General features: G+C 40.0%; 1 protein-coding gene and 1 pseudogene across 1 annotated transcript; one reads left to right on the top strand and one right to left on the bottom strand.

Annotated features, from left to right (window-relative positions):
• Positions 1–5,128: 5,128 nt before the first annotated feature.
• LOC132229470 (mitochondrial import inner membrane translocase subunit TIM16-like) lies at positions 5,129–5,620 on the bottom strand. Its single transcript, XM_059686080.1, has one exon. It carries the CDS (start codon positions 5,540–5,542, stop codon positions 5,165–5,167), a length of 378 nt encoding a protein of 125 aa, XP_059542063.1. The 5' UTR covers positions 5,543–5,620; the 3' UTR covers positions 5,129–5,164.
• A 17,241-nt stretch (positions 5,621–22,861) lies between these two features.
• LOC132229749 (ubiquitin-conjugating enzyme E2 variant 2-like) lies at positions 22,862–23,440 on the top strand (annotated as a pseudogene).
• The last annotated feature ends 3,208 nt before the right edge of the window (positions 23,441–26,648 follow it).

Below are 26,648 nucleotides of genomic sequence, written 5' to 3' on the forward strand. Positions count from 1 at the left end.
ACCCTGTCTGGCTACTGTTTGACTTTATATTGTAAACGTCCAAAGTGGCCTCATTTTTAGTAACCAAAGAATGCAGTGAGCAGACTGCTATCTGGTTGTCCATTATGAACACTTTACTCCTGTGCTCCATGAACCATATCAGTTTGTGGCAAAGTGATGGATTGCATTTAACATTTGGTTGTTGACCTATAAGGATTTTTGCCATATGTTCTAGCTCATCCCCTAAAGATACAGCCGGGGGAGGGCACATTAGTATCACTGGCCACTAAGCAGAAATGCGTCAGGGATTTTTCTTTTTCAGCTGGAACATCACCCTTGTCAAGCCATCCATCCTTAGTTTAAGAACGCTTCACCACCAAATACAGGAAGGCCTGTTTATAGATGCATTTGACTTTATACTTTATGTTTGTCTTTTAAAGAAGTTTTAAAACGATGTAAAATAAAGATCTATGGGGTTACTTTGCATGCACAGCCAACATGATAAATCCAATTTGATTATCTTCCAAGAATGGTGCTGGAATGATGCATTCTCTTTGGCAGTACTTTCCTCAGTTTCCCCATTTGTCAAATATTTTTAAATTTTTTTGGAAGAGTACTCCTTTTCCCCCAAAAGAAATAGTAGGCATAATCCGCACATTCAGAGAGATAAAAGCAAAAGTGTTCTGGCTGAAGCAGCCAAATGGAAGTGGGTCTGAGGGATAGAGGTCTGTAGATTTAGGCCCTCTCTCAGCACCCTTCCAACTCAACCCATGGTTTTAGACACACATTGGTCCCAGTCGGAAACGGAAAAGTTTGTTCTATAAGGCTCTTCTAGCTCTAGCATTTCTTGCCTAAAATTTTATTCTAATAATTATTCCATAATTTTCAGCAGCCACTGAAGTACGTCTAATAGCTTATTTTATCACACACAAAAAAGTTATTTTTCTAGGCCTTAAAATTTTAATCACCAGATAATTTGCCTAGAGAATTAAAAAGACATCCATATTCCTCTGCTGTGATACCAATTTCCAACAATTTCAATCCACTTTATAGGTTAGTTGAGATTATGTTACAACTTGCCTTATTAACCTTAAGACATTGCCTGGTTAGCAAACTCTATGGAGCATGATTTGGCACTGAGTCTTAATAAACAGGTCGCACCTGGGAGCTAGTGGGAACTCTCCCCTCTGAGAAGAAACAGCTACAACAGATGGTAAAACGACCGAAAACCAGGTGGGGTCATTGTTTAATGACCATCTGAATTAAGTTTGGTTAATTTGGTGTGTCTCTCATTATCCCTGGCAACTGGACCCTCTACTCCTTTTATAGTGTGGGTTTATGTCTTTCTCATAAACAAGTCCATCTGTGATCCTGAAGCTATTCTCACCTTAAATTGAACCACAATGTAAATCCCAATTTATTCGGTTAGAGCTGTGAGGAGCCCTTAAATGGGGAGCTTTGGCAGAACTCTGCAGTTTGCTTTTTTCTCAGGTTACTGCTTACCACCTTTGACATGGACATTTCCCCTCGCTCTTTTTCTAATTTTTATTCATAAAAATAACTCCCTTTTAACCTAAAACACGTATGAGCATAGTTTCCAAGAATCTGATATATCAAAATTTCAACCTGTGTGCACCCCTTTTAAAAGAATTTCTTCTCAACTCTGTCAGCAACAGGGAGTTGGCTTCCAGAGATGTTTCAGAAAATTTCTAACTAGGTTTGTGATTTATTTATAAAAACATCTAATTTGTTTAGTGCTTATCTTATGCTTGGCACTATGATACATTCTAATTTATAAGGCATCACTTGACTTACAGCCATCTTTGAGGTCATTACTGTTATCTTCATTTTCCTGTTGAAGAAGTTCTGGCCTATTGGAAAGGTTAAGCTGTTACGAGCTCAAACGACCCATCTTTAAGTGGCAGAGCCAGGATGCAAATGCACATCTGCGTGACTCCAGATCTCACCTTCTTAGCCATGGGTTCCCTTCTTCTAGAACAGCTGTAACTCACCCAGCATCTGAGCAGAGCATTCAGAACGCAGACTCTGTGCAGTCAGGCTTGGGCAAGTTGCCTAACCTCTGTTGTCTCTTTCCTGAGTAATGATAGTACCTGTCTCATACGTTTATTATAACGATTACATGAGATAATATACGTACAACACTTACATTGCATGACACACGGAATGCCATAAATGTCAATTATATGGCGTCCATTTTCCCATTCCCACTCTAATTTTCCTGGCTGTAAATTCCTTCATCTAAGTACAACATTGTATTTCCATTTTCTCTAAATTCGGGACATCTTTGCTGATGGTGAAAGTGCAAGACTTCCCTGTCCCTGCCTAATGCTGTAAAAAAAAAAAAAATCCACAGAATTTGAATACAGCCACGGAAGAAGGCAATCTGTGTTGCCTCTCTAACTACCCAGCTTGCCCCATTTGTGCACTTTAGATCTTTACATTGTTTTGATAGCCTGAATGATGTACTTCTGCGTGCTAAAGAAAGGGCCTGGTGTGTGTGTGTGTGTGTGTGTGTGTGTGTGTGTGTGTGTGATACAGAACAATGGGTTTCTCAGACTGTAGAATGGCTTTACATTTCTTTTATCCTCTGAGAGCTTCCTGTATTTGTGAAGTCCTTTCAAATCAGCAACTGCAGCCTCAACATCTGGACCCTCCCTGCTGTAGGGAACATAAATTAACTGGCAGGGTCCTATAAATGTCATGGGCGGGAGCTCCGGGAGTGCTCAGAGGCGGCCCGCGTGCGTTCAGTATCTAGCAGCTGGTCCCGCTGCAATGCCTCAGAACTGGTTTTAGCTGACGTCAGATAACGCTGATGTGCTCCAGATTGGCTTGTAGTACCAGTAAAGCTGACCCCTCCCACTTCCCCTCCTGCCCCTGGTGCTTGCCAGAATGCTGGAGACCATTATGAACTCACAGTTGTCATTTGATCTCCATCTGGCTGCTGTCACTAAAGCTGCCTTTTATCACTTGCCAAAAGTGTAAAGCTGAAGACACTCCTTTTTCTCACAGATCTTTGCTTCTGGTTCTTCCTTTTCTAATTTTCTGGGTAGTTTCAAATAATTCTTCTTCCGTCTAAATCTATGCACTACCATCAGGAAGCTTAACAAAGGACCCACTCGAATATTTACCCACATGCAAGCCTTCTGGGTGAACTAGATTTAGCAATAGATTTTTAGGAAGTGTTAGAGGTGGGCTGTGGCTGCGTTGACTTCAAATAGTATGTCTTCAGTTTAATGTGGTTTGAATTTCTGATAAAAATGTAAGATTTGCGTGTCTGATCTCATGCTGTGGTAAATTTTATGGAGCTGTTGATCACAACAGTCTAGCCATACAATTATATGAGTCCCTGTATTGAATTAGAATCTCCCAAGTTAAACAATAAATATAAGGGCAGCATGCCATAAGTTGGATTTTATAACAGCTTCATCATCTGAGGAGGACAGAAGAATGAATTCTGAGGTGATATTGATTTTACTTAATCACTAGAATGTTCTTTGTTAAATCTGACTGTAAATCTGGTGCCAACTTAAAGATTTACTGTTAGTGATTGATTGTTCAGTTTAGCAGTCTTAATGCTGCAGTCTGAAGATTATTCATAGTCAAGAAATCTCTATAGAGATGACATTTCACATTCAATAAGTGTTACTGATGGTGATGATGATGAACTATCCTAGGCTCAAAAAACTTTGAAACAAATTTAGAATCCTAGTTTAGCAAGTTAATCCTTCTAAGTAGTAATTATAAGAAAAGATGAAATACTGCCATTTGCGACAACATGAATGGTCCTTGAGAATATTATGTTAAGCAAAATAAGTCAGAAAAAACCAAGAACCATATTTCACTTGGATGTGAACTGAACCTCATAGCCACAGATAACAGTATAGTGGTTACCAGAGGGAAAGAGGTGGAGGGGTAGTAAAGGGCAAAGGGGCCAAATATATCGTGACAGAAGATGATTTAACTTTGGATGGTGGGCACACAATGCAATATACAGACCATGTATCATAGAAACGTACATTTGAAACCTATGTGACCTTATTAACCAATGTCACCCCAATAAGTTTAATAAAAAATAAAATAACCTGTTATGTATGCTCTTTGTATACTACTTATCAAAAAAGAAAAGCAAATTAGGAGGCACTACATTCTATATAAATACATATTGTGATGTATGCCCTTCCAAATTATTTCATTATGGATTAAAAATGAAATAATTTGGAAGGACACACATCACAATGTAAACCATGTTCCTCTTTGAGTAATGGTATTATAGTCATTTTGGGTTTCTTATTGTTTACTTTTATTTGATAATGTTTCAGCATATGTTCCTTTTTAAAAGGAGTATTTTTTATTGTTGACTGTACTTGAAGTAATATTTTTAAGAGGTAAATTTACCTTCAGTGAAAGACACAGATCATATGTATACAATCTGATGAATTTTGACAAATGTATACACTTATTAACCCAATCAAGACATATAGTCCAATCAAGTTATAACCCCAATAATGATATAATCCCAATCAAGATATATAACATTTCCATTGTCCCAGAAAGCTCCCTTATATCCCCTTTCAATCAATCTATACATCCCATAAGCAGCCACTGTTCTGATTTCTATCACTACAGATGAGCAAGTTACTTTTTAATGAAAAAACGTAGTACTGCCCAGCTAGTGTGGCTCAGTGGTTGGATGTTGACCTATGAACCAGGAGGTTTCAGTTTGATTCCCAGTCAGGGCACATGCTGGGGATCTAAGCTCAATCCCCAGTAGCGGGTGTGCAGGAGGCAGCCAATCAATGAGTCTCTCTCATCATTGATGTTTCTATCACTCCCTCTCCCTTCATCTCCGAAATCAATAAAATCAATAAATATATATTATTAAAAAAAACAGAGTACAGCTTTTTTAAAAGAAATTTCTGTGTAGACTGAGATAGGAACCAAAAGAAATATTGAAATAGTTCCCTTGTCAGTGAAGAGATGAGAGAAAAATAACAGAGCTTAGGAAAGAGTATTTAAGAGCTAAATAATATAACTCAAGAAAACTCAGAGAAGAGCAAGGTAGTCACATAAGATTTTTTTTTTTTTTTTTTTTTTTTGCGGAAAAGACATTTATTAACGAGCTATAAATTAGAGGTGGAAGGGGGTGGAGGGGGGGAGCCAGTGGTCACGTTTGTGGCCTCTTCTCTGTCTCTCTGTCCTCCTGAGCCTGGATTCGGAGCTCCTCCTCAAGGCGCTCCTTCGCTCGGACCACCTTTGACTGCAGGTAGAAGGAGCCGCCCACAGGTTTATCATTCACCTTGAATAGGTGTTCGTACTTCTTCTGGATCTCCTCGGGGTTCAGTTTGGAGACATTGAGAATCTGCTGTGCCTCCTGGAGGCTGAGGCCGGAGAGGTGAGAGGCGGCCGCAGACTGGTGTCCGGCACGTCCCCGGGCAGCAGCTGCTGCCCTGCTGGCTGCAAATTCCTGCCGCAGGGCCCGGGCAAAGGCTCTGCCCGCCACCTGCGCCCCCATCACAATGATCTGGGCCGGGTACTTGGCCATGGCAGCCGCTCTGCCTCGGGGGCGCGGGCTCTGTCTTCCGCGCCTCGCGGCCCGGCTCAAGGGCGGCCGGCAGGTCAAAGGTCGAAGAGAGCTACCACATAAGATTTTATAAATCCTTGGATCTGTTTAGCTTCAATAGAAAAGAAAAAGGGGGAAATGTAAGAAAGGAAAAGAAAAGAAAGGAAAGGAAAAGGAGAGGAAAGAAAAGAAAAACAGAAGAAAAGGGGTAAAGTCTACTAGAATATAAGCTCTAAGAGGTCAGGGACTACATTTATTTTGTTCACTCCATCCTCAATGCCTTACACATTATGTGGCAGAGGTACTGACTCAAGAAATATTTGTGGACTGAATAAGTGTATACTATTATTCAGTTGCTCAGTGAACAGAAATTTATTCACTATTTCAACAAATATTTATTGACTGTTACTGTGTGATATGGATTATGTTGACTCCTGGATATAGAATGGTAGTCAATGGTCCCTAAAAATGATAGACATGGTCCTTAACTTCACGGAGCTTATATTGCATCTTGTCAGGAAGACTGATATTAACATTGTTTTAGAGGCAGGTAGAATGGCACTAGTGAGGGGTGAAAGAGGAAGGAGCTTGGTGAGTCTGAGGAAGTGAGAGAAGGCCAGTGCAATGAGCAGGGATAAGGAAGCAGGAGATGGGGCTGCTGAGTTAGTCACAGACTAGATGATGCAGATGGGACTTTGTTGGTTGTCAGATGGGCTTGGGATTTTATCCCAAGAACAACAGAAAGCATTGAAGGATTTTAAGCAGGAGAAGGAGACGATCAATTTTGTGTTTTTTAAAATATCTTTCTGGCTGGTGGACAGAGAGAGAATGGCTTGGATGAAGGCAAGGGTAGACACAGGAAGACTGTCAAGAGACTGTTATAGTAAGGGGGAGTTGGGGATCTTGAAGAGTGTCCCAGCAGGAGAATTAAAAGTAGAAGTGAACCTTGGCGAATGATTGGCTCTGTTGAATATATGAGTAGAAGTGGCAAGAATGACTCCAGGTCCTGACATGAGCAAATTGGTTGATGGTGGGACCACTTCATTTTTTTCTCTCATATTATATGCAAAAGAAGCCAAGCTCATAGATTGACCATGTTGAGAGCCATACCTCTGTTGGGCAGAGACCAAACCACAGACCTATCATGTGTCCATTGCATACTTGAGATGCAAAGGTGGTGATTTGGAATGGCTGGTTTAGGGGACAGTGGTGATGATGGGAGGAATTTTATGCCCAACACCTGTTCTTGCTGTTGCGCATGCTCCTCCCTTTCTTTCTTTTGGGTATCTGAGAACTCATCCTTACTAAAATAATTACTGATAATTACAGATCTAAAAATGGGGCTGCCTTTTCCCACCCTCACCCCCAAACCCACACACCTTGAGTCTTTGCCTTTTAATAGGAATGGGACGGATATTAGGGAGATAGAATGCGTCACAGAGACAGTTGTAGTTTCTTAGACAAATGAGGCTGTCCTCAGCCTGTGTAGACTGGGACCATCTTATGGTTTTCTATTTATCCTGTTATTTTCTTATTTGCCCCTTTTCCGTATTTTCTTTGCACTCTCTGCCTGACAGTTATCTTTATTTTGGATCCAAGTTCTGTTAGCATAGAAATTGTACTTAAGATCTCTGAGCCTTAGTTTCCTCAATTATAGTTGGGGGATAATATTGATGTCAGTGGATTCAATATCTTCTACATGGTAGTTTCTCGCTGTTAATTGCTCCTCCACACCTACTCATTCACTAGCTCCATTGTCTGGAGTTGTTGGGAAATAGGTTCAGGAAGTCACTCTCAGGCATACTCAGCATCTCTAGACAAGCTTAAAGGTACCACCACAGCAGATTTTGGAAGTGTTTCTCTCATCTCTATTCCCCTCCTTACTTGCCCACCTCAACAGGATATGTCATCTTTGAGTAATGGTCATTTGCCTCACCAAGTTGTAAGTATATGCCACTGGACACAATAGGAGAGAGAATTAGGCTAGTCTGCACAAATCCATCTCTACTATGAGAAAAGCATTCAATAAGTGTACATATACATTCTTGTGTATGAAGACTAGTTATCTATATGATGAATACACATATGAATCAAGCAAACTCACCCATATAATTTATATCTATTAATAATATATGTATTTCCATAGATTTTTTGGAACAAAAAAGAGAGCCCAGAAATAAACCCATATTTCATCAATAATATAGTCAATTAATCTATAATAAAGGAGGTAAGAATATACAATGGGAAATGACAGTCTTTTCAATAAATGGTGTTGGGAACTCTGGTGTTGGAAAATACATGCAAAAAAAAAAAAAAGAAACTTAACCACTCTCTAATGCCATATACAAAAATAAACTCAAAATAGATTAAAGACTTAAGTGTAAGACTTGAAATCATAAAACTTCTAGAAGAAAACATGGGCAGTAAACTCTTTGACATTGATCTCAGTGATATATTTTTGGATATATTTTCCTGGGCAGTGGCAACAAAAGCAAAAATGGATAAATGGAACTACATCAAAATAAGAAACTTTTGCACAGAGAAGGAAACCAAAAACAGAATGAAAAAATATAGTCTATAAGATAAGGGGTCAATAGTTAAAATATATAAAGAAATCATACAACTTAACATAAAAAAACAAAAAAATTGATTAAAAGTGAGTAGAAAACTTAGACATTTCTCTAAAGAAGACATACAGATGGCCAACAGACATATGAAAAGATGCTTAACACTAATCACCAGGGAATTTCAAATCAAAACCACACTGAGATATCACCTGACACCTGTCAAAATAGCTGCTATCAATAAGTCAACAAAGAATAAGTGTTGGAGAGGTTGTGGAGAAAAGGTAACCCTCGTGCACTGTTGGTAGGATTGTAAATTGGTGCAGCCACTATGGAAGTTCCTCTAAAAATTAAAAATGAAACTACTATACAACCTAGCAATTCCACTTTTAGGTATTTATCTGAGGAAAACAAAAATACTAAGTTGAAAAGATTTATGTACCCCATGTTCATTGCAGCATTATTTACAGAAGCCAAGATATGGAAGCAACCTAAGTATTCATCAATAGATGAATGGATAAAGAAGATGTGGTATATATACTAGCATATAATGGATTATTATTCAGCAATAAAAGAGAATAAAATCTTGCTATTTGTAGCAACATTGATGGAACTAGGGTGTATTATGCTAAGTGAAATAAGTCAGAGAAAGACAAATACCATACGATTTCACTTCTATGTGGAATCTAAAAAAGCAAAATAAGCAAACAAAACAGAAACAGACTCAGACATACAGCAAACAAACTGATGATTGCCAAAGGAGAGGGAATTGAGGGGTGAGTAAAATCATGAAGAGGGATAAGAGATACAAACTTCCAGTTATAAAATAAATACATCATGGGGATATAATGTACAGCACAGGGAATGAATTCAATAATATCTTAATAACTTTGTACAGTGACAGATGGTTACTAGATGTATCATGGTGATCACATCATAAGGTATATAAATGTCTAATCACTATGTTGTATATCTGAAACTAACATAATATTTTATATCAACTGTTCTTTAACTAAAAATAATGTATTTATCCAAATTAATTCATAAGGGACAAGTATCCACTCATTCATTTAGTTATACATGGTTAAGCACCTACTATGTGCAAGAGCATGCACCAGGCACTGAGTCCCCAGTGATGAATATGACAGTTTCAGTGGAGTTCATATTCTGTTGAAGAAAATGCATTTGAAACAACTAGTTGCATAATTAATTTATCAATTATAGTTGTGGTACGTTCTACAAAGAAACAATTACAGGTTGCTAGGAGAACTTACAGCAGGGAGAACTAATCAAGTGGGGAGGTCAGGGAGGTTGGGGAGACTTCTGAGGGGTTACTAATAAGCACTGAATATGAAGGCAAAAAGCAGTTCCTGGAAGGAAAGGGAAGAGCTGCGCAGGTGTTTGGCAGGCGAAGAGTTGAGTTTCCCAATGCGGTGGTACAATCTCAGGCTATGACCTTCGGTGACCTGGTGTTCTGAAGCTGGATTCTGTAAGGATCCTCCCACTTGGTTACAACCAAAGGAAAGAAACCCATTCAGGCACCCTCAGTACCAGTGGATTAAAATTGGGTGGAGAGTATAAAGCTATTCAGTATCACTTAATTTCCCTCACCCCCCCCCCCCCACACACACAGGTGCCTCAGGAACCTCACTCACTCCATCCTCCACTAACTTTGCAACGCAGATATAAACCCTCACACCCAGGGTCGCTGAGGGTGAGGGAGATTAAATAACCTGCCTAAGATCACAGCTGTACCAACCTTTGTCCCATGAAAGCCCATGAGCTTTCACCTACACTGAGCTGCCCAATTGTTAGCTTATTGATTGAAGAATGCTGTCCTCCTTAGGGGCACTTTGAAAAATTTTTTTTAAAAGTTTTTTAAAGTGACAGGGAGCCCCAGAACTACAGAGTAAACCCAAGTACAATCTGCAATGTTCCCATTTAAAAAAAAAATGTCATTTGACAAAGATAATTATGACTGGTGAGCAGGTCCATGCTTTGACTATTTAAGTTTGTGTACACTGATATTCTGGCTCCCTGAGTTTTATTGGCAAAGGGGTGGAAGGGTAATCAGCACTGGAGTTTCTACAGATGGGCCGAACTTTTAAAAACGCGATGGAAGCTCGCATTAGTGATGAGGAGAAATAATTGAGTTGTGTGAACCATTGTCAGACTCCAAGGATTCCAGGATGAAACTAATACTGCTGTATTTGCATTGAACTTCCATTTCCAAAGCACTAATGGGTAATTTAGTTTTATCCTGACTGTACTGAAGATCACATTCAAATAGCGCCAGAGAACCAACGAGAAGTCAGGGAGCTTCTCGGGAACGGTTTGGCAATTGAGAAATCACATCAGAAGGGTTTAAGGACCATTTCTTTTTCTGTTTCATGGGAAAAAGTCAAGTGACCCCAAAAGCCATGGTTCTTTGGAAGGAGATCAAGAAACAAATAAATAGACTCTTCATGTGCTGCTTTGCTTGTGGGAGTTGCACCCATGGAAATCTACACAAGGGCTTTATTTTCTTGCAGTCTGTGCATTGACATTCTCCGGGATCGGGGGTGTCCCTGATATAAATGATGCTAAATAATTACATATATTCATTTTATAGCACTGCTTTAAATCTGTCTGGCAGGCCTAAGCAAAATGGTGAGGTGTTCTCTTGAACCCCACACCCCTGTTTGAGCCTGTGGTCCTTTCCTCTTTCCTCCCGGGTTCCTTATGCACCTTGAGTGTAAATTTCTGTAATCTGTGCCTCATACTCATTTCTCAGATCTACCCTTCGCAGACATCCCCTGGAAAGGGCCAAGTTCAAGATCTGAGCCTCTCGGGCCCGTGTAATTGCTGCTGCTGCCCTGCTTTCCTCTGGTAACCTCCCTCCTTCTACTCCCTGGGGGAGTCCCGGAAGTATCTTTTTGCAAATGATCCAACCAGACTGCAAAGTCCAGGCTACTCAGCATGGCATATGATCTGACCTCTGCTGTCCTCGCCAGTGTCATTTCCTGCCTCATAAAGTACTTCTGCCCCAGGTACTTCTTGTTCCAACAATGCTGAAGCATTTATGGTGCCCTATAGGTCTGGCTTTATGGACACGCAACCTGTACCTTTGTATGTGGGGCTCTGCGCTTAGAAGGTCCGTTTGATTTCATGCTCTGCTATAACTGTGTTGAAATTCTTAATAATTTATGAACAGGGGCCCCGGAGTTTTCATTTTGCTCTGGGCTCTGCAAATTATGTAGCTGGTCTTGGTGCCCAAAGAGCATGTTGCTTCCTTCCTCTTGTCTTGTATGTACTCTGCTCTCTGCCCAGCATGTATTTCCCTTCATCTCCATCTCATGTGCTCTTCTTAGTCTTCCAAGCCTAATTTGAATGCCACTTCTTTAGTGAAACCTTCCCTGAACACTTGGCTTCCACTCTGACTACATTAATCACTCCCTCTTCTGTGCTATCCCTTTATATTGCTCACACATCTACTATAGTCCTTCCAGGATGTGTGGTGATTAGTCACGTACCTGCCTGTCTCCTTCTACCAAACTTTGATCTCCTCAAGGACAATGGTCCACACCAGGCCAGGAAGTGCAGCATAATGGTTAGGGACTCTGGAACCAGACTATCTGGCTGGGTGTGATTCCAGAGAAGTCACCGGGCTCCTTTCTGTTTTAGTTTCCTCACTTGTTAAAAGAAGGACAATCATGGAATCTACCTTGAAGGGCTGTTGTGAGATTTGAATAAGATAAGCTATGCAAAGTGCTTGCAACAGGGCCTGGCACACAGTAAGTGCTCAATAAATATGTCTCATCTTATACATTATTCTCTTTTGTGGTCCTGAAACCTAATATAGTGGCTAGAACATTTGTTTCTGAGAATTTATTGAATACCTACTGCATACCAGGCTCTGTGCTGGCTGCCTGAGATACAAAGGGGAATAAAACACGGCCTCTGCTCTCAAAGAATTTAACTTTAGTAGTCAGGGAGAGAGATAAGCCATTAATGATCATGGTCCAGCTGATAAAACACTAAATGCAAGTTAGTTTGAGAGCACAGAATAAAGGCATATGAGTCAGACTGTGGAGGCGAAACCTGATCTGAATTGTGCAGAATAAACAGGAGTTAGCTAAGCACAGAAAAGGGACAAGGTTAGTCTACAGAGACAGAACAGCACATGTAAAAACATGTAAGTGTGACAAGTCTCACGTGTTAAGGAAAATATATGACATGTGGCTAAAGCAAATGGTGTTTGGTGACATTTAGGGATACGAGAGAGACTGGCCGGACTGGCAAATAGATTGTAACTCTGGTCTATTGGTGGTCACTGCCTGGAACATTGTACAGAGAAGGATTCTGAAGCCATGTCCAGTCTCTGTGAAAAAGGATGGTGGGACACATTAGTTCCATTTGTTCTGGGAGGAGAAGAGGGGAGTGGGAGCGTGCATGTCACATATCTGCCATTATTGACAGATTATGTGAAGTCTCATATGCTGTATTAGGAGGTTGTATTTTATCCTGAAAACCATAGGGAATAATTGAACCATTTTCAGTATGGCAGTGATACGATCAGATTACATAATAGGTGTCCCATAAATGCTTGCCAGATTGAACTAACTATGAGCCCCACTTCACCTATTAATGATTTAGTGTGTCAAATGCACCCAAATAATGTGAACCCAGCAAATAAAACATGCCTAGCTGAGCCGATCATGCTCAGAGCACTGTGCTGAGTGCTAGAAGCATTAGGGCCGCCTCTAAAGGTGCTTAACATGCTCCTGGGTGTCATTTACGCAGTAAAATAGTCTGATTCACACTGCAGTTTCGAACAGAGGATTGAAGTGGGATTAATAATTGATGCAGCTATAACATTTCATGCTATGAGCTGGGTGTATCTCGAAAGAAAGACTTCCAGGGGGCTTTTTGAACCTTTAATCATCTTGTTGATTACAAATCAAGCAGTAAGAAATGGACTGGAAGAAACAGATTGTAATGTTTTAAAAGAGAAATATATCAATATGTTTTTATAAATATTGCTAATAGGTATTTCATTGGTACCTAAGTAGAGACAGCTCTGAGATTTTGGCTATTTCAAAAAGTAATAAATACCCAGACTTATTATTCTTACTATGAAAACACTATAAAATTGTCACTTATTATTGCATTAAAACAAATTTTGTGAGAAGCTCTTCTTCAGAAAGGATACACAAAGGGAGGCTGTCCTCAATAAATCCTATCTAATAATAGACAAACATGGTAATTAACCGTACCTCCAACTCGCTTCCCATGGGCTAATCAGGGTGATATGCAAATTAACTGCCAACCAAGATGGTGGCTGGCAGCCAGGCAGCTGAAGCAAACAGGAGGCTTGCTTGCTCCAGTGATGGAGGAAGCCAAGGTTCCCCATCTGCCGCTGCTGGGCTCTGACCTGCACTCTAAGAAACAATGTTGCTATTATAGAAGCTAAACAAACCCCATGCTTTCAGCCAGCCAGAGTTGCAACAGTGTTTTTATTATAGAAGCAAAAAAAAAACACCCAGATACCTGCTTTCAGCAGCCGAGGTCTCAGAGCTGGAGCCAAGCCTCAGAGCTAAAGATGGCTCTCAGCTCCAGTGACAGCCATAGAAGGTAAATAAATACCAGAATAAAAAAAAAGAAAAAAAGGAGAGGTTGGGAGCTTCAGTCACCCGCCAGCCTGAAAACAGCCCTCAGCCCCTCACCCAGACTGGCCAGGCACCCCAGTGGGGACCCCCACCCTGATCCAGGACACCCTTCAGAGCAAACCAGCTGGCCCCCACCCATGCATCAGGCCTCTATCCTATATAGTAAAAGGGTAATATGCCTCCCAGCACCGGGATCAGTGGAGCCGAGAGGCCTCCCAGCACCGGGATCAGCAGAGCAGCAAAGCCTCACTGCCCCTTTGTCAAGCAGAGCAGCGAGGCCTCCCAGCACTGGGATCAGCGGAGCCGCGAGCCTTCCTGGCCCCTGGAGCAGCGTGACAGGGGGCAGTGCCCAAACCCCCTGATCGCCCTGCAGCTCTGTTCATGACAAGAGAAGGTGCCCCAACCTCCTGATCGGCCCTGCTCTGTGTCTGATAAAGGGGAGCTCCCCAACCCCCTGATCGGCCCTGCCCTGAGTGTGACAGGGAGGAGTGCCCCAACCCCTGATTGGCCCTTCTCTGTGGGTGACAGGGCGGAGCTCCCCAACCCCCTGATCAGCCCTGCTCTGTGGGTGACAGGGGGTGGCACCACAACCTCCCCATCGACCCTGTCTTGAGTGTGACAGGGGGTGGTGCCCGAACTCCCCTATTGGCCCTACTCTGTGCATGACAGGGGGAGCTTCCCAGCCCCTTGATAGACTCTGCTCTGTGCATGACAGGGGGGAGCTCCCCACCCCCCCCAATTGGCCCTACCCTGAGCGTGACTGGGGGTGGCATCGCAACCTCTCGATCCACCCTGCTCTGTGCATGACAGGGGGTGGCGCCCCAACTCCCCAATCAGCCCTGCTCTGAGCCCGACCAGGGGCTGCACCTAGGGATTGGGCCTGCCCTCTGCCACCCGGGAGCGGGCCTAAGCCAGCAGGTCGTTATCTCCCGAGGGGTCCCAGACTGTGAGAGGGCACAAGTGGGGCTGAGGGACACCCCCCCCCCGGCCAGTGCACAAATTTTTGTGCACCGGGCCTCTAGTTTAGTATAATAGCCATAGGCATATATTTCTATTGATTTTTTTCCCTTGATTTGAAATAGTATAGAACAGTGTAAGCAATATAGCAAGAAAAAATAATTTAAAATAACTACAAATGATGGGGCAGAGGGAATTGGAATGTAAGGAAACCCAATGGAGCTCATATGTGGGATTAGTGCACAACATATGAGAAAGTGTATGTATCTCAAGACACTCAAGCCAAGCAACACTTGAGTTCTTATCACACACCAAGAAGAAAACTGAAATAAATGACATTTCTGATTTAATTATTATCAATGAAAAGACTAAAAGCAGATTTTTCAGATGCTACCTAGAAATGATTAAAAGAATCAGTGAAGATACAGAGATGAAGATGAAACGTTGTACCACATTTACCAACTCTTTTCACTCTTGTGTGTCTGTTTTGTCTTTGTGGCTTTCTGGCATTTCCTCCCTTGAACTTCCTACTATTATAAAGACTGACATTGGTCATAGATCAGAATGGAAGAGTCTTGTCTTTGTGAAAATATTCTTGTTTGCAGTCACATTTCAGGGGTGGAGGGTAAGAAGAAAGGATGTGGAATACAAACAACTTGCACAGTGTTATGTCTGTGTTACTAGGTTCTAGCACAGTTCCTAATGTACAATTATGTGTTGAAAGGAGAGAACTTCACAGAATTATGAATCCTTATAAAAATGTGTAGCCACTAAAGGTGTTTGCCTATGTGGTACCTTGGTCATAGCTTCCAAAATCAATTCTTAATTTATAAGGCCATGTTACCTGGACATTCAGCTCTAGAAGCATCTTGGCTACAGTGCAGCCCTCAAAAGAAGGTCCATGAGGGAGACAAGGAATGGAAGTCAAAGGAAGATCAAAGAGAGGGCACAGAGCAACTCCCCTTCTTTTGCTGCTCAATTATTTGCTGTTTCCTTAATTCAGGCTTTTGTGAAAACAGGAAGACCTCCAGGGCCTCAAACAAGACCCTCCCACCCAGCTGCCCCTTGGTTCTCAGAAAGGGTTTTGTTTTGTTTTAAGCTTCCTTCCATCGAGACTAGAACAATTAAGAGATTTGGCAAGTAAAGAGGATCTCTCTCTCTCTCTCTCTCTCTCTCCTTCTCTCTCTCTCTCTCTCTCTCTCTCTCTCTCTCTCTCTCTCTCTCTGTATCTGATTTGTGCAAGCTGCTTTGTTAACCAACTTAGCAGAGATTATACTATTTAATTCTCATAGAAATTTTGATAGGCGGGTATAGTCACTCTTTATAAATTAAGAAACTACTGCTCACAGTAATATCCAGCTTCAACAAGCATAAGTAATGGGATGAAGCCAGGACATGTCTCCCCAGCTTCTTTCCCCCTTAGTGTGCAAGAGAGGTACTTCCACTCAAGCCTTTCTCGGGGCCTTCCTTGTTTTAATTGTTGGTCAAGACCCTCTTTACTCCATGTTCATGAGGCATAGTAATCTTCCCCTGGAGTGGGCATTAATATTGTTTATAATTCTAATACATTTGTCACTAACTGTTATAACAGAGCAGTCCAGTTGGCCAGGTACTTTACAATGATCTATTGTTTGATCAGAAAAAGGTCATGGCAAGTTTCTGTACTGTCCCAGACACAATAGATCTCCAGCTCCACGAGTTGACCATTAAAGTGTGTTGTTCAAATTACCAATATGATACAATGATGATGATGAAAATGGTGATGACGGTAGCAACATTCTCATGTAGTGAACTTTCGCATGTGCCAGGGATTGCTGTAAACACTCCTGTTGTGTCATTTAACCTTAGCAGTAATTCAGCGAAGTAGGTGCTATTGTCATCATTTTACAGATGAGAAAACTGAAGCTCAGAGTTGTGACTTGCTGGGTTCTTAGAGGACTGCATGGCAGAGCCGATTTTGAACCCAGATTTGATGCGCATGCCCCTATTTTTAGCCATGATGCCACATAACCTTCGACAATAATAATCAGCATTAACATGTTGCTTTCCCTTAGATTTTAATTTTGCTTTCATGTCTCTACCAGAATTGCATTTGTTAGTTTTTTCCCCTAGTATACTCGTGTGCATGCATGTGTGTGTGTGTGTGTGTGTGTGTGTGTGTGTGTGTGTAATATGTGGTTGTAGTTAATTCTGCCATGATAGAGAATTCTATCAACAATTTCACAGATCCAAGTGTCTTCTTGGTCAGAATATATTGGTTTGTTATGTAACTTAATTTTACTGTTACTTATAATGCTTATCTACACTAATAAAAGGGTAATATGCTAATTAGACCAGGAGACCTTCCAGGAGACCTTCCAGACGTCCTTCTGGACAAAGCCATGGTGGTAGAGTCAAGGCCAAGGCAGTTAGGGGCGATCAGACCAGGAGAGGATGGCAGTTGGGGGTGATCAGGCCAGCAGGGGGGAGGGGGAGAAGTTGGGGACCAGCAGGTCGGCAGGCAGAGTGGTTAGGGGCAATCAGGCAGGCAGGCAGGTGAGTGGTTAGGAGCCAGCAATCCTGGATTGCAAGAGGGATGTCTGACTGTTGGTTTAGGCCCGGGGATTGGGCCTAAACCAGCAGTCAGACATCCCCCGAGGGGTCCCAGATTGAAGAGGGTACAGGCCCAGCTGAGGGACAATCACGCCCTGCACGAATTTTGTGCACTGGGCCACTAGTTTTCTATAATAGTCTTCAGAACATGCTACTATATTATTTTACTTAATCCATATTATGTATATGCACATATAATATGAAGAACTGGTGGCTATAATCTCAGTTGCATTATTTCACCATTTCAGGTGAAATAGTGTCCATCTCAGGACCTAGCTTCTGCCACTGTTCATTCCTGTAGTATGTACTGAGTGCCCACTGCAGGTGAGATACTCTGCGAGCCATCCGGGACACAAAGACGTAAGGACATGGCTTGAGTACTCAAGGATACATAGCAACTTATTCTAGTGTATATTTAAAGCACAGATAAGATTGATCTTAAATTAGTGGAATAGTCCAAGTATAATTAGAAAAATATAGCCCACTAATCCTATTCCCCACTTTCTGTAGAAAGGTAGCAGTAAGTTATGAAGTACCTATGTTTAGTGTGCAGAATATGAAATACCCAGTGGCCTGTGAATGGATTCTAGTCAGTTCCTGCTCAAGGAGTTGCCAAAGTCCTGGAACACAAGATACTAAAGGGGTCCCAGAAACAAAGGGAGATCATCTTCGTGACTATTAGAAGATTATACTGTTTTAACTGTGTAATCCAAAGCCTTGAGAAAAACATGCTCTATAGTCAAATCCTGGCTTCTTCAGCCACTATCTGTAGCCTATTACTGTATTACATAACTTTTCCTGAGCTTTGATAACCTTCTTTGTAAACTAAAGATAATGTCTTTTATTGGTTTGTTTATATATTCATTCATCTAGAAAACAGTTTTAAAATACCTACTACATCCCAGACCTTGAGCTAGGCAGTAGATGAACAATGTTTAATAAGACAGACATTGTTCCTGCCCCCATGAAACTTACAGCCTGGTGAGGGAGAGAGGCACTAAATGAATGGGGGCTCGGATAGAGAATACTAATAGAGGGAGCTGCTTTCAAGTGGGTGGTCAGGGAACGCCTCTCTGCAGAGGTGACACTTAGACTGACATCGAAAGAATGCAAAGGTACGCTTTGTAAAGAGCAAATGAGAGGAGGGTTTCAAGTATGGGAAGTGGTTTGTGCAAAGGCCCTGGGTTGATAAAGAGGAGTTGAGACACTGAAAGTAGCCTCGTAGATTGAAAAATAAAAAAGAGGGCATTATCCCACAAAATGAATATTGTCTATCCCAAACCCCAATAATTCCATTCCTGATTATACGTCCGAAAAATTCTTGCCTGTGTCTATTATAAGAACACTCCTAGTAGCACCAAGCTTTGTTCATGATAGCACAAAACTAAAACAACAAACACTGACAGAAGAAAGGAGAAGCATTCACACAGTAGTGAAAATGAATGAATTATGTCTCCTCGGACCACCAAAGATGCCTCTTATAAACATTATTTTGAGTGGAGAAAAAAATCATTAAAAAACAACCTACAGTATTATTTACTATGTATTTTAAATGATCTTAGGGTACCCAAAATCTTAAAATATTAATTGTTGTGGATACATAGTATACTGTAAAAGGTCTTTGTTTGTTTGTTTTGTTTTATAAAAGCATTTTTTAAAAGCAAGGGGATTGAAACGTCTGTTTCTGGCCAACAAGATGTTGGACTGGAGAGTAAATTTACCCTTCTGCTTTAAACAACTAGGAAACTAGCAAATTACAGTATGAAACAATGGTTTTCAGACCTGGACGGCAGCCAAGCAGGACTGTCATGCCTGAGCGAAGAAAAACAAACAAAAACAAACAAGGTGAGCTGATTGCACCATCTTACCCCCTGGAATGAGTTTCCAGTTGGTAGCATAGGAAGGGGAAACCCCACATCCATTGGTCTTGCTGAGTGGAGGAAACAGACTGGAACTGGGGGAAGAATCAGGCAGCCACAATTTGCTGGGCAGTGTACCGAGAGGAGGGAGCTGCAGGGAATGAGAACTCCAGAGATCTGCAGGGGGATCGCCCATTGGCTGAGTACCTGTCTATGCTTGAGTGACGCTGACATACTGGGGGTCAGGGAAGGACCTGTAGGAAAGGAATAAGCAGAACAATCCCTGGGCCTCACACAGCCCTGGGAAAAGTTCTTGTTCCCACACGTCAACCATCTCACAATATATGGAGTATCAGGTAAGGATCTGAGAAGTCAAACTTTGCTAGTGGGCCTGAAACCTTACTAAAGGCTGCTGTGGACCCAACAAAAAAAGCTTGAAAGCAAGCTTCAAATGATCCAAGTATGATCCAAATAACTTAACTGAGTGCCAGGGGAAATAAAACAGCCACATGATTTAAAGAAATACAAGAAAATCTAGCAACCAGCAATATAGATTCACAATGGCCAGTGTCCGATTTAAAAAATGATAATGACTATGGGAACAGGGACGGTGGCAGTGACTGGCATCTTGGGATGAAAGCGCATAACAGGATCACCTGATTCCTCAGGAACTCCTCAGGTTTCCTCTGTCACGCAGTCTGCAGTCTCAGTCCATTTGAGGAGGGATACTGGTGGTACAGACGTGGCACTTAATAAGGAACTTGAACAAAATTAGAGAATACAGAACTAAGCGACAGTCATCTGGAGGGCCTGTTGGTACTGGCCCAGAGTATCAAGCTCGAGTTGGAGAGAGAGCTTTTTAAGCTTAAGCAAATGTATGGTAAAGCAGGCATGACTTCAAATTTGAGTATACCAAATTTGAAAATACCAAATCTGAAGTCATCGAAAAACCTCAGTCCTGAAGAAATAATGTAAAATTTAACTGGTAATCTGTCCTAGATAAGTGGTACAACTGGTCAGAAGTATAAGAATAAACATACATTTCACAACTGTCCATTGTTCTTTTAATTCTGATTCCAAATAAATTATTTGGTGATGTTGGGTGAAAAACAAAATAACCGAGGCATGCAAAGAAGCAGGAAAATGACCCAGAACCTAGACAAAAACCAATCAATAGAAACAGGCACAGAAATAATACTGATGATTGAACTAGTAGATAAGGACATTAAAACAGTTATTATAAATATGTTCAAAAGGTAGAATAAAATATAGCATTAATAAAGAGAGAATTTAAAGATGTGGAAAAGACCCAAGTGGATGTCTAGAGATAAAAATGCAATATCCAAAGTAAAAAATACACTGGATAGCATTTATGCCACTGAATTTTTTTTTAATCCTCACCCAATGATATTTTTTTCCATTGTTTTTTCTGCAAGAGTGGAAAGGAGAAGGGGTAGGAGAGAGAGAGAGAAATATTGATGTGAGAGAGACACATTGATCGTTTGCCTCCCACACGATCCCCGACCTGGGGCCAGGGACGGAACCTGCAACCCAGATAGGTGCCCTTGCAGGGAATCAAACACATGACCCTTCAGTGCACAGGCCAACACTCTAACCCAGTGGTTCTCAACCTTGGCTGCACATTAGAATCACCTGGGAATCTTTTTAAAATCCTGATTTCTGGGCCTCATCCTCTGGAAATTCTGTTTCTTTGTTATGGGGTGGGGCCACAACATTAGTAACAAAGAAACAATTTCTGGAGGATGAGGCCCAGAAATCAGGATTTTAAAAAGATTCCCAGGTGATTCTAATGTGCAGCCAAGGTTAAGAACCACTGCTCTAACCACTGAGCCATGCCAACCAGGGCTGTGCCACTGAATTTAAAGTGCATCTCTGGTAAAAAAAACATATACTGAATCTTGATTTTAAAAATCCAATCTAATAATCTCTGACTTTTGATTGGAGTGTTTAGCCCATTCATATAAATGTAACTATTAATATAGTTGGTTGAAGTAGGCCATTTTGCTCTTTTATTTTTATCTCATCTTTTTTGTTGTTGTTGCTCTCTGTTCCTCCTTTACTACTTTCTGTGCTGAGAAAATTATATTTTGCATTCCATCTTATCCCCTCTGTGAATTTGATAACTATATTTCTTTGCCTTATATTTTAGTAGTTCCTCTAAAGATGCAGTATGCATCCTTAACTTATCCCAGTCTACCTCAAGTAAACACTAATGTACTTCCGACAAAATACAGGAACTCATCAACAGTCTAGTAGCAGTTCCCTTCCTTTTGTGCTATCACTGCCATATACTAGTACGTATGTTGTAAACCTCACGATAAAGTGTATAATGTTTGCTTTAAAGATTCATGTACCTTTTAAAGAAATAAAGATAATAAAAGAGAAAATATATAAGTAAGTATAATTTTTCACATTTATACAGATATTTACCAATTCCAGTGTTTTCCCTTTCTCCCTCTGCATCTGAATTACCATCTGATGTCATTTTCCTTTAGCCCGATGGACTTTCTTTAGCATTTCTTGTAATGCAGATATGCTAGCAACAGATTCCCTCAGTTTGTTTATTTTGAATTATCTCTATTTTGTCTTCATTTTTAAGAATAGTTTAGATATATAATTCTTGGTTGACAAATTTTTCTTTTAACATCTGAATCACCATTGCAATGTTGTCAGGCTTCTATTGTTTCTGACAAGAAGTCAAGCATTATTTGTATTGTTTTTACCCTTTATTCATTCAAATATATTTTCTGCCCCTTCTGCTTACCTCCCTTTTGGAATTTCAACTAGATGTGGAATAGACTGTTTCATATGATCCCACACAGGTCTCTAAGTTTCTGTTTATTTTTCTTTATCTTTTTTTCCCTCCCAACTCCACAGATTTTTAATTTCTATTGACCTATCTTTAAGCTCCCTGACTTTCTTTTTTCAAGTCGAATCTTCTGATGGGCTCCTCTAGTAAACTTTTCATTTCAGTATGGTACTTCTCAACACTAGAATTTCCATTGGATTTTTTATAGGGTCTGTTTTCTGGTAGAGTCTCCAAGCAGGCATTTTTTGTAGAATTTTACAAATTGATTCAAGAGTCATAGAAAATGAATCTTAGAATAGTCAAATAAGTTTGAAAAAGTAAAAGAAACTTATTCTACATCTCCAAGACTTACTGTATAACTAATGTGATATTAGCATAAGGAGAGACACATAGGCCAATGGAAACAAATAGAAACAGGCCCAATCATATATGGTCAATTTATTTTTGACAAAAGTGCTGAAGAATTTCAATGGGGAAAGGATAGCTTTTCAAACAAATGATGCTACAGTTGACCCTTACCTTACAACACACACACACAAATTCACTTTGATATGTATCATAGACCTAGATCTAAGAGCTAAGACTATTAAAAATATAGAGAACAAAACTTAGAAGATCTTTATGACTTTGAGTAAGCAGATATTTTTTGATGGGGCACAAAAAGTATGAACTATAAAAGAAAAATCAATAAATTAGATTGTATCAAAATTAAAATCATTTTTTCTTGGAAAGCCTTTGTTAAAAAAAAAATGGAAAGCCAAGCCACCAACTGGGATAAAAGTTTGCAAAACATGTATCTGGTAAAACACTTGTATTCAGTTTTTCTCTGACTGGCATATATTTCACTTAGCATGACACTCTCCAGCGTCCATCTATACTGCTGCAAAGGAGTTCAAGTTCCTCATAATTTTCCCTTGTTGGAGGAGCTTGAAGAAGGACAAAAAGTAGGCAATAGTACGGTTAGCTGGGGCCTTAAAGACGATAAAGTTATGACACTTATACGGTGGGAAGGCATGATTATTGGGCCACCAAGACTGGAATAATTGAGGAAAGCTGACAGTGGAGGAAGTTGCCTTTGCAATGAGCCTTGAAGAACTGACAGGTAGGATTTCAGAAGGTGGTAATGGGGATGGAGAACATTCAGACAGAAAGGAGAAAAGATACATTATGAAAACAGAATTATAGCCTGAAAACAGCATATGGACTGAAATCCCCAGAAGCCCCTTCATCAGTTAGATTTGTAACCAAAATTAATATGAATGGAATAAGTAATTCCAGTGGAATGACAGATGCAGGGAGCATAGCAGTGTTAGCAAAATGGTAAAATTCACATAGCATTAAACTTGTACTTTAAGAACTAAGATATCTAATGATGTCCAATGAAAATATGAATTCCACAGCCGCCAGAAGGACAAACATACAACAATTAATGTTAGTGGAGCTCAAACTTGTCTTAAATCAATAGTCTTCTACTCACGTTAATGTCTTAATTAAATGTCACAATGCAAAATACCCACATATTAAGTAAAGGAATTCCAGCTGGTGAACATGACCTGGGCATTTGTAAGAATATGTTTAATATATATACACACATTATGTTTTCAGGTAACAGGAAGAAAAATGCAGCACACTTTTGTAAGGATCTGTCATTTAAACATAAACCTGGCCCAACCTGCATGGCTCAGTGAGCGTCAACCTATGAACCAGGAGGTCACAGTTTAATTCCTGTTCAGGGCACATGCCCAGGTTGTGGACTCGATCCCCAGTGGGGGGTGTGCAGGAGGCAGCTAATCAATGGTTCTCTCTCATCATTGAGGTTTCTCTCTCTCTCTCTCTCTCTCTCTCTCTCTCTCTCTCTCTCTCTCTCTCTCTCTCTCTCCCTTCCTCCTTCCCTCCCTCTCCCTTCCTCTCTAAAATCAATACAAATATTTTAAAAAATAAAATTAACTTAAACCTGGAGATGAATGTATGGTGAGAAGTGTCATGTGTGTTTCTAAAAAGTAAAAATCTCAAGAAGGAAAAGGGAAATGGCATGCTTTATCCATCTTGTTTAGTGAAAGAGCTTCTATTTAAATTGTTTCATGTAGCAGGTGCAAGGAATATTACTACAAATTGTTTTAATTTTTGAAGTGGTGTGAGTGCTCACTACCCTAGTAGTATAAAAAATATGTTCAGGATTGTTTGGATACCTGTATTTATAATTTTAAAATGTCATGAGAAAGGTTGATGAATTTTTATTAAAAGCTGTTTCTATATGTTACATGTAACAGACATGGTAAATAATTGTTTACAGTCTTTGTTTGACAAACCATGCATATAAGTTTAAGTGAAATCAGCAAAAAGGAAATAGGTGTATGAAGGTATGATTTAGGGATTAAAGTCAGTCTTAAAAGAATTTTTGTTTTTTATTATTTTACATTTAGTATTGTTTGAGAGACTTCAATAAAAATTTAAAATTTTCTTCAATTAAAAAAAAGTAAATAAAATGTGGATTGTGTCCTCACAAACTGTGCCATTTCTATTTTGTTGATGTGGAATATGTACAATACCTTGCCAAGGCAGCAAAAATTGGAATTATTATAGCTTTTCATCCATACACACTTGTTTATCCTATTTTGTATACTTCTTGTAAATTGGAATTTGCAGAATATTTCAGAGAACAAATTACCTGATTATTTTAATTTCTTCTTTGGAGAAGGAGGAATCCCACGTACTACATTTTGACTTTGATTTCACCAGAAATATGTGAGAACGATGTTTGAATTATAGCAATTTTTATATAATTACAGACTGTAAATTATCCAAATGTACATTCAATTTTTTTCCATAGCATCTTTTCTTCTTTATTTTCCTGTGACATTTCTTCTTCCAATGCTTTTAATACCAACTGGATTAATTTTATCCATTCCACTTGTCTTTCACTTTGGCATATGTAATTCTGAACTGATGTTCTGCTTTACCAAAGTGATGTGAGGTTTCAAGTTATTGTTTTTCATTTCAAAGCACTATGTATACTACCTTGTTGAATGTATTCTTTTCTTACAGAATTCACTGATCAAAATAGAAAGGTGGTCAGGTAACAAGGACAAATTTCTTAAACATGCCTTGACACGTTTTTACCAAGTTCATTCAAATGTAAAGCTTTGAACTACCTTTTTGTGGTCAATAATGTATTCAAGCACATCCAGCATGGCTCAGTGGTTAAGTGTCGACCTGTGAACCAGGAGGTCACGGTTCGATTCCTGATCAGGGCACATGCCTGGGTTGCAGACTCTATCCCCAGTGTGGGGCCTGCAGAAGGCAGCCGATCAATGATTCTCATTAATGATGTTTCTGTCTCTCTCTCCCTCTTTCTTCCTCTCTGAAATCAATAAAAATATATTTTCATAAAAATAATATATTCAAGTCAATGACAGTTTGTCTAAACTTTTAAATTCAACTGGCTATTCAATTTTAATTATCAAAGATGTTTGAGATGCTTTAAAATGACACATAGAGAATATATAGATACAAATTAGTGCATGTGACTTTATGAAAATTGGTTTGAAATGAATTATGACCTTGAAATACATTCTTAAAACTTTTAAATTGTTAAGGGAGGTTGAGTTGAATTACATTGATGTCATATATAGGAGTCTGATGGTTACTGATGGTGTAAATCAATCTCTTTAATGCCTTTTTTCCCACTTTGGGGAAAAAAGTCTTGTATCCATAATATATAAAGAAGTCCTATAATTTAATAAGGGGACAAAAATCTAATTTAAAAGATGGGCAAACTATATGCAAAGATACTTCACCAAAGAAAATATTTAGATGACAAACACATAAAAGGATGCTCAACATCATTAGTCAGTAGAGAAATGCAAATTGAAACCACATTGAGCTATTACTATATTCTCACTAGAATGGTTACTGTTAAAAAGATCATCCAGACCAAGAGCCAATGAGAATATGATGAAACAGCTGGCCCTCTTACACATTACCAGTGGGGATGAAAAAGTGGTGCAATCACTTTGCAAAAAGCTTGGCAATTTCTTATAAAAGTTAAACATAGAACCCAGCAATCCCATCCTTGGGTACTTACCCAAGAGAAATGAAAACATATGTTTACATAAAGACCTGTACCTGAATATTCAAAGCAGCCCAACCCTGGAAACAATCCAAATGTCCCTCAACTGGTGGAATAGATAAATACATTGTAGTATATTCATACAATGGAAGATTATTCAGCATAAGGAATTATACTATGTATACACTGAGTGCCTACAAATGTCAGGTGGCCATAATAATCTGGCCACTCAGGGTATATGTATATATCCTATGTTCAAAGGCTGTTAAATCGTGTTGTTTACCCATATCTTCAGAAAAAAATCACTTCTACTGTCGTGGTAAACAACCTGCTTCCCTATTTATAATGGTCTGGCCCTCTAGCAACTTCAGCATGAAATTATAGCTAATTTGCCCACAAAAGTCAGATGGTCATAATAATCTGGCCACTCAGTGTGTGTGTGTGTGTATATATATATAAATATATATATACACATTAGTGGCCCGGTGCACAAAATTTGTGCACAGGGTGGGGGGGGGTGGGGGGAGGGTGGGAAGGGTGTCCCTCAGCCCAACCTGCACCCTCTCCAA

The sequence above is a fragment of the Myotis daubentonii genome, chromosome 3 (genome assembly GCF_963259705.1).
Source record: "Myotis daubentonii chromosome 3, mMyoDau2.1, whole genome shotgun sequence".
NCBI classification, from domain to species: Eukaryota; Metazoa; Chordata; class Mammalia; order Chiroptera; family Vespertilionidae; genus Myotis; species Myotis daubentonii.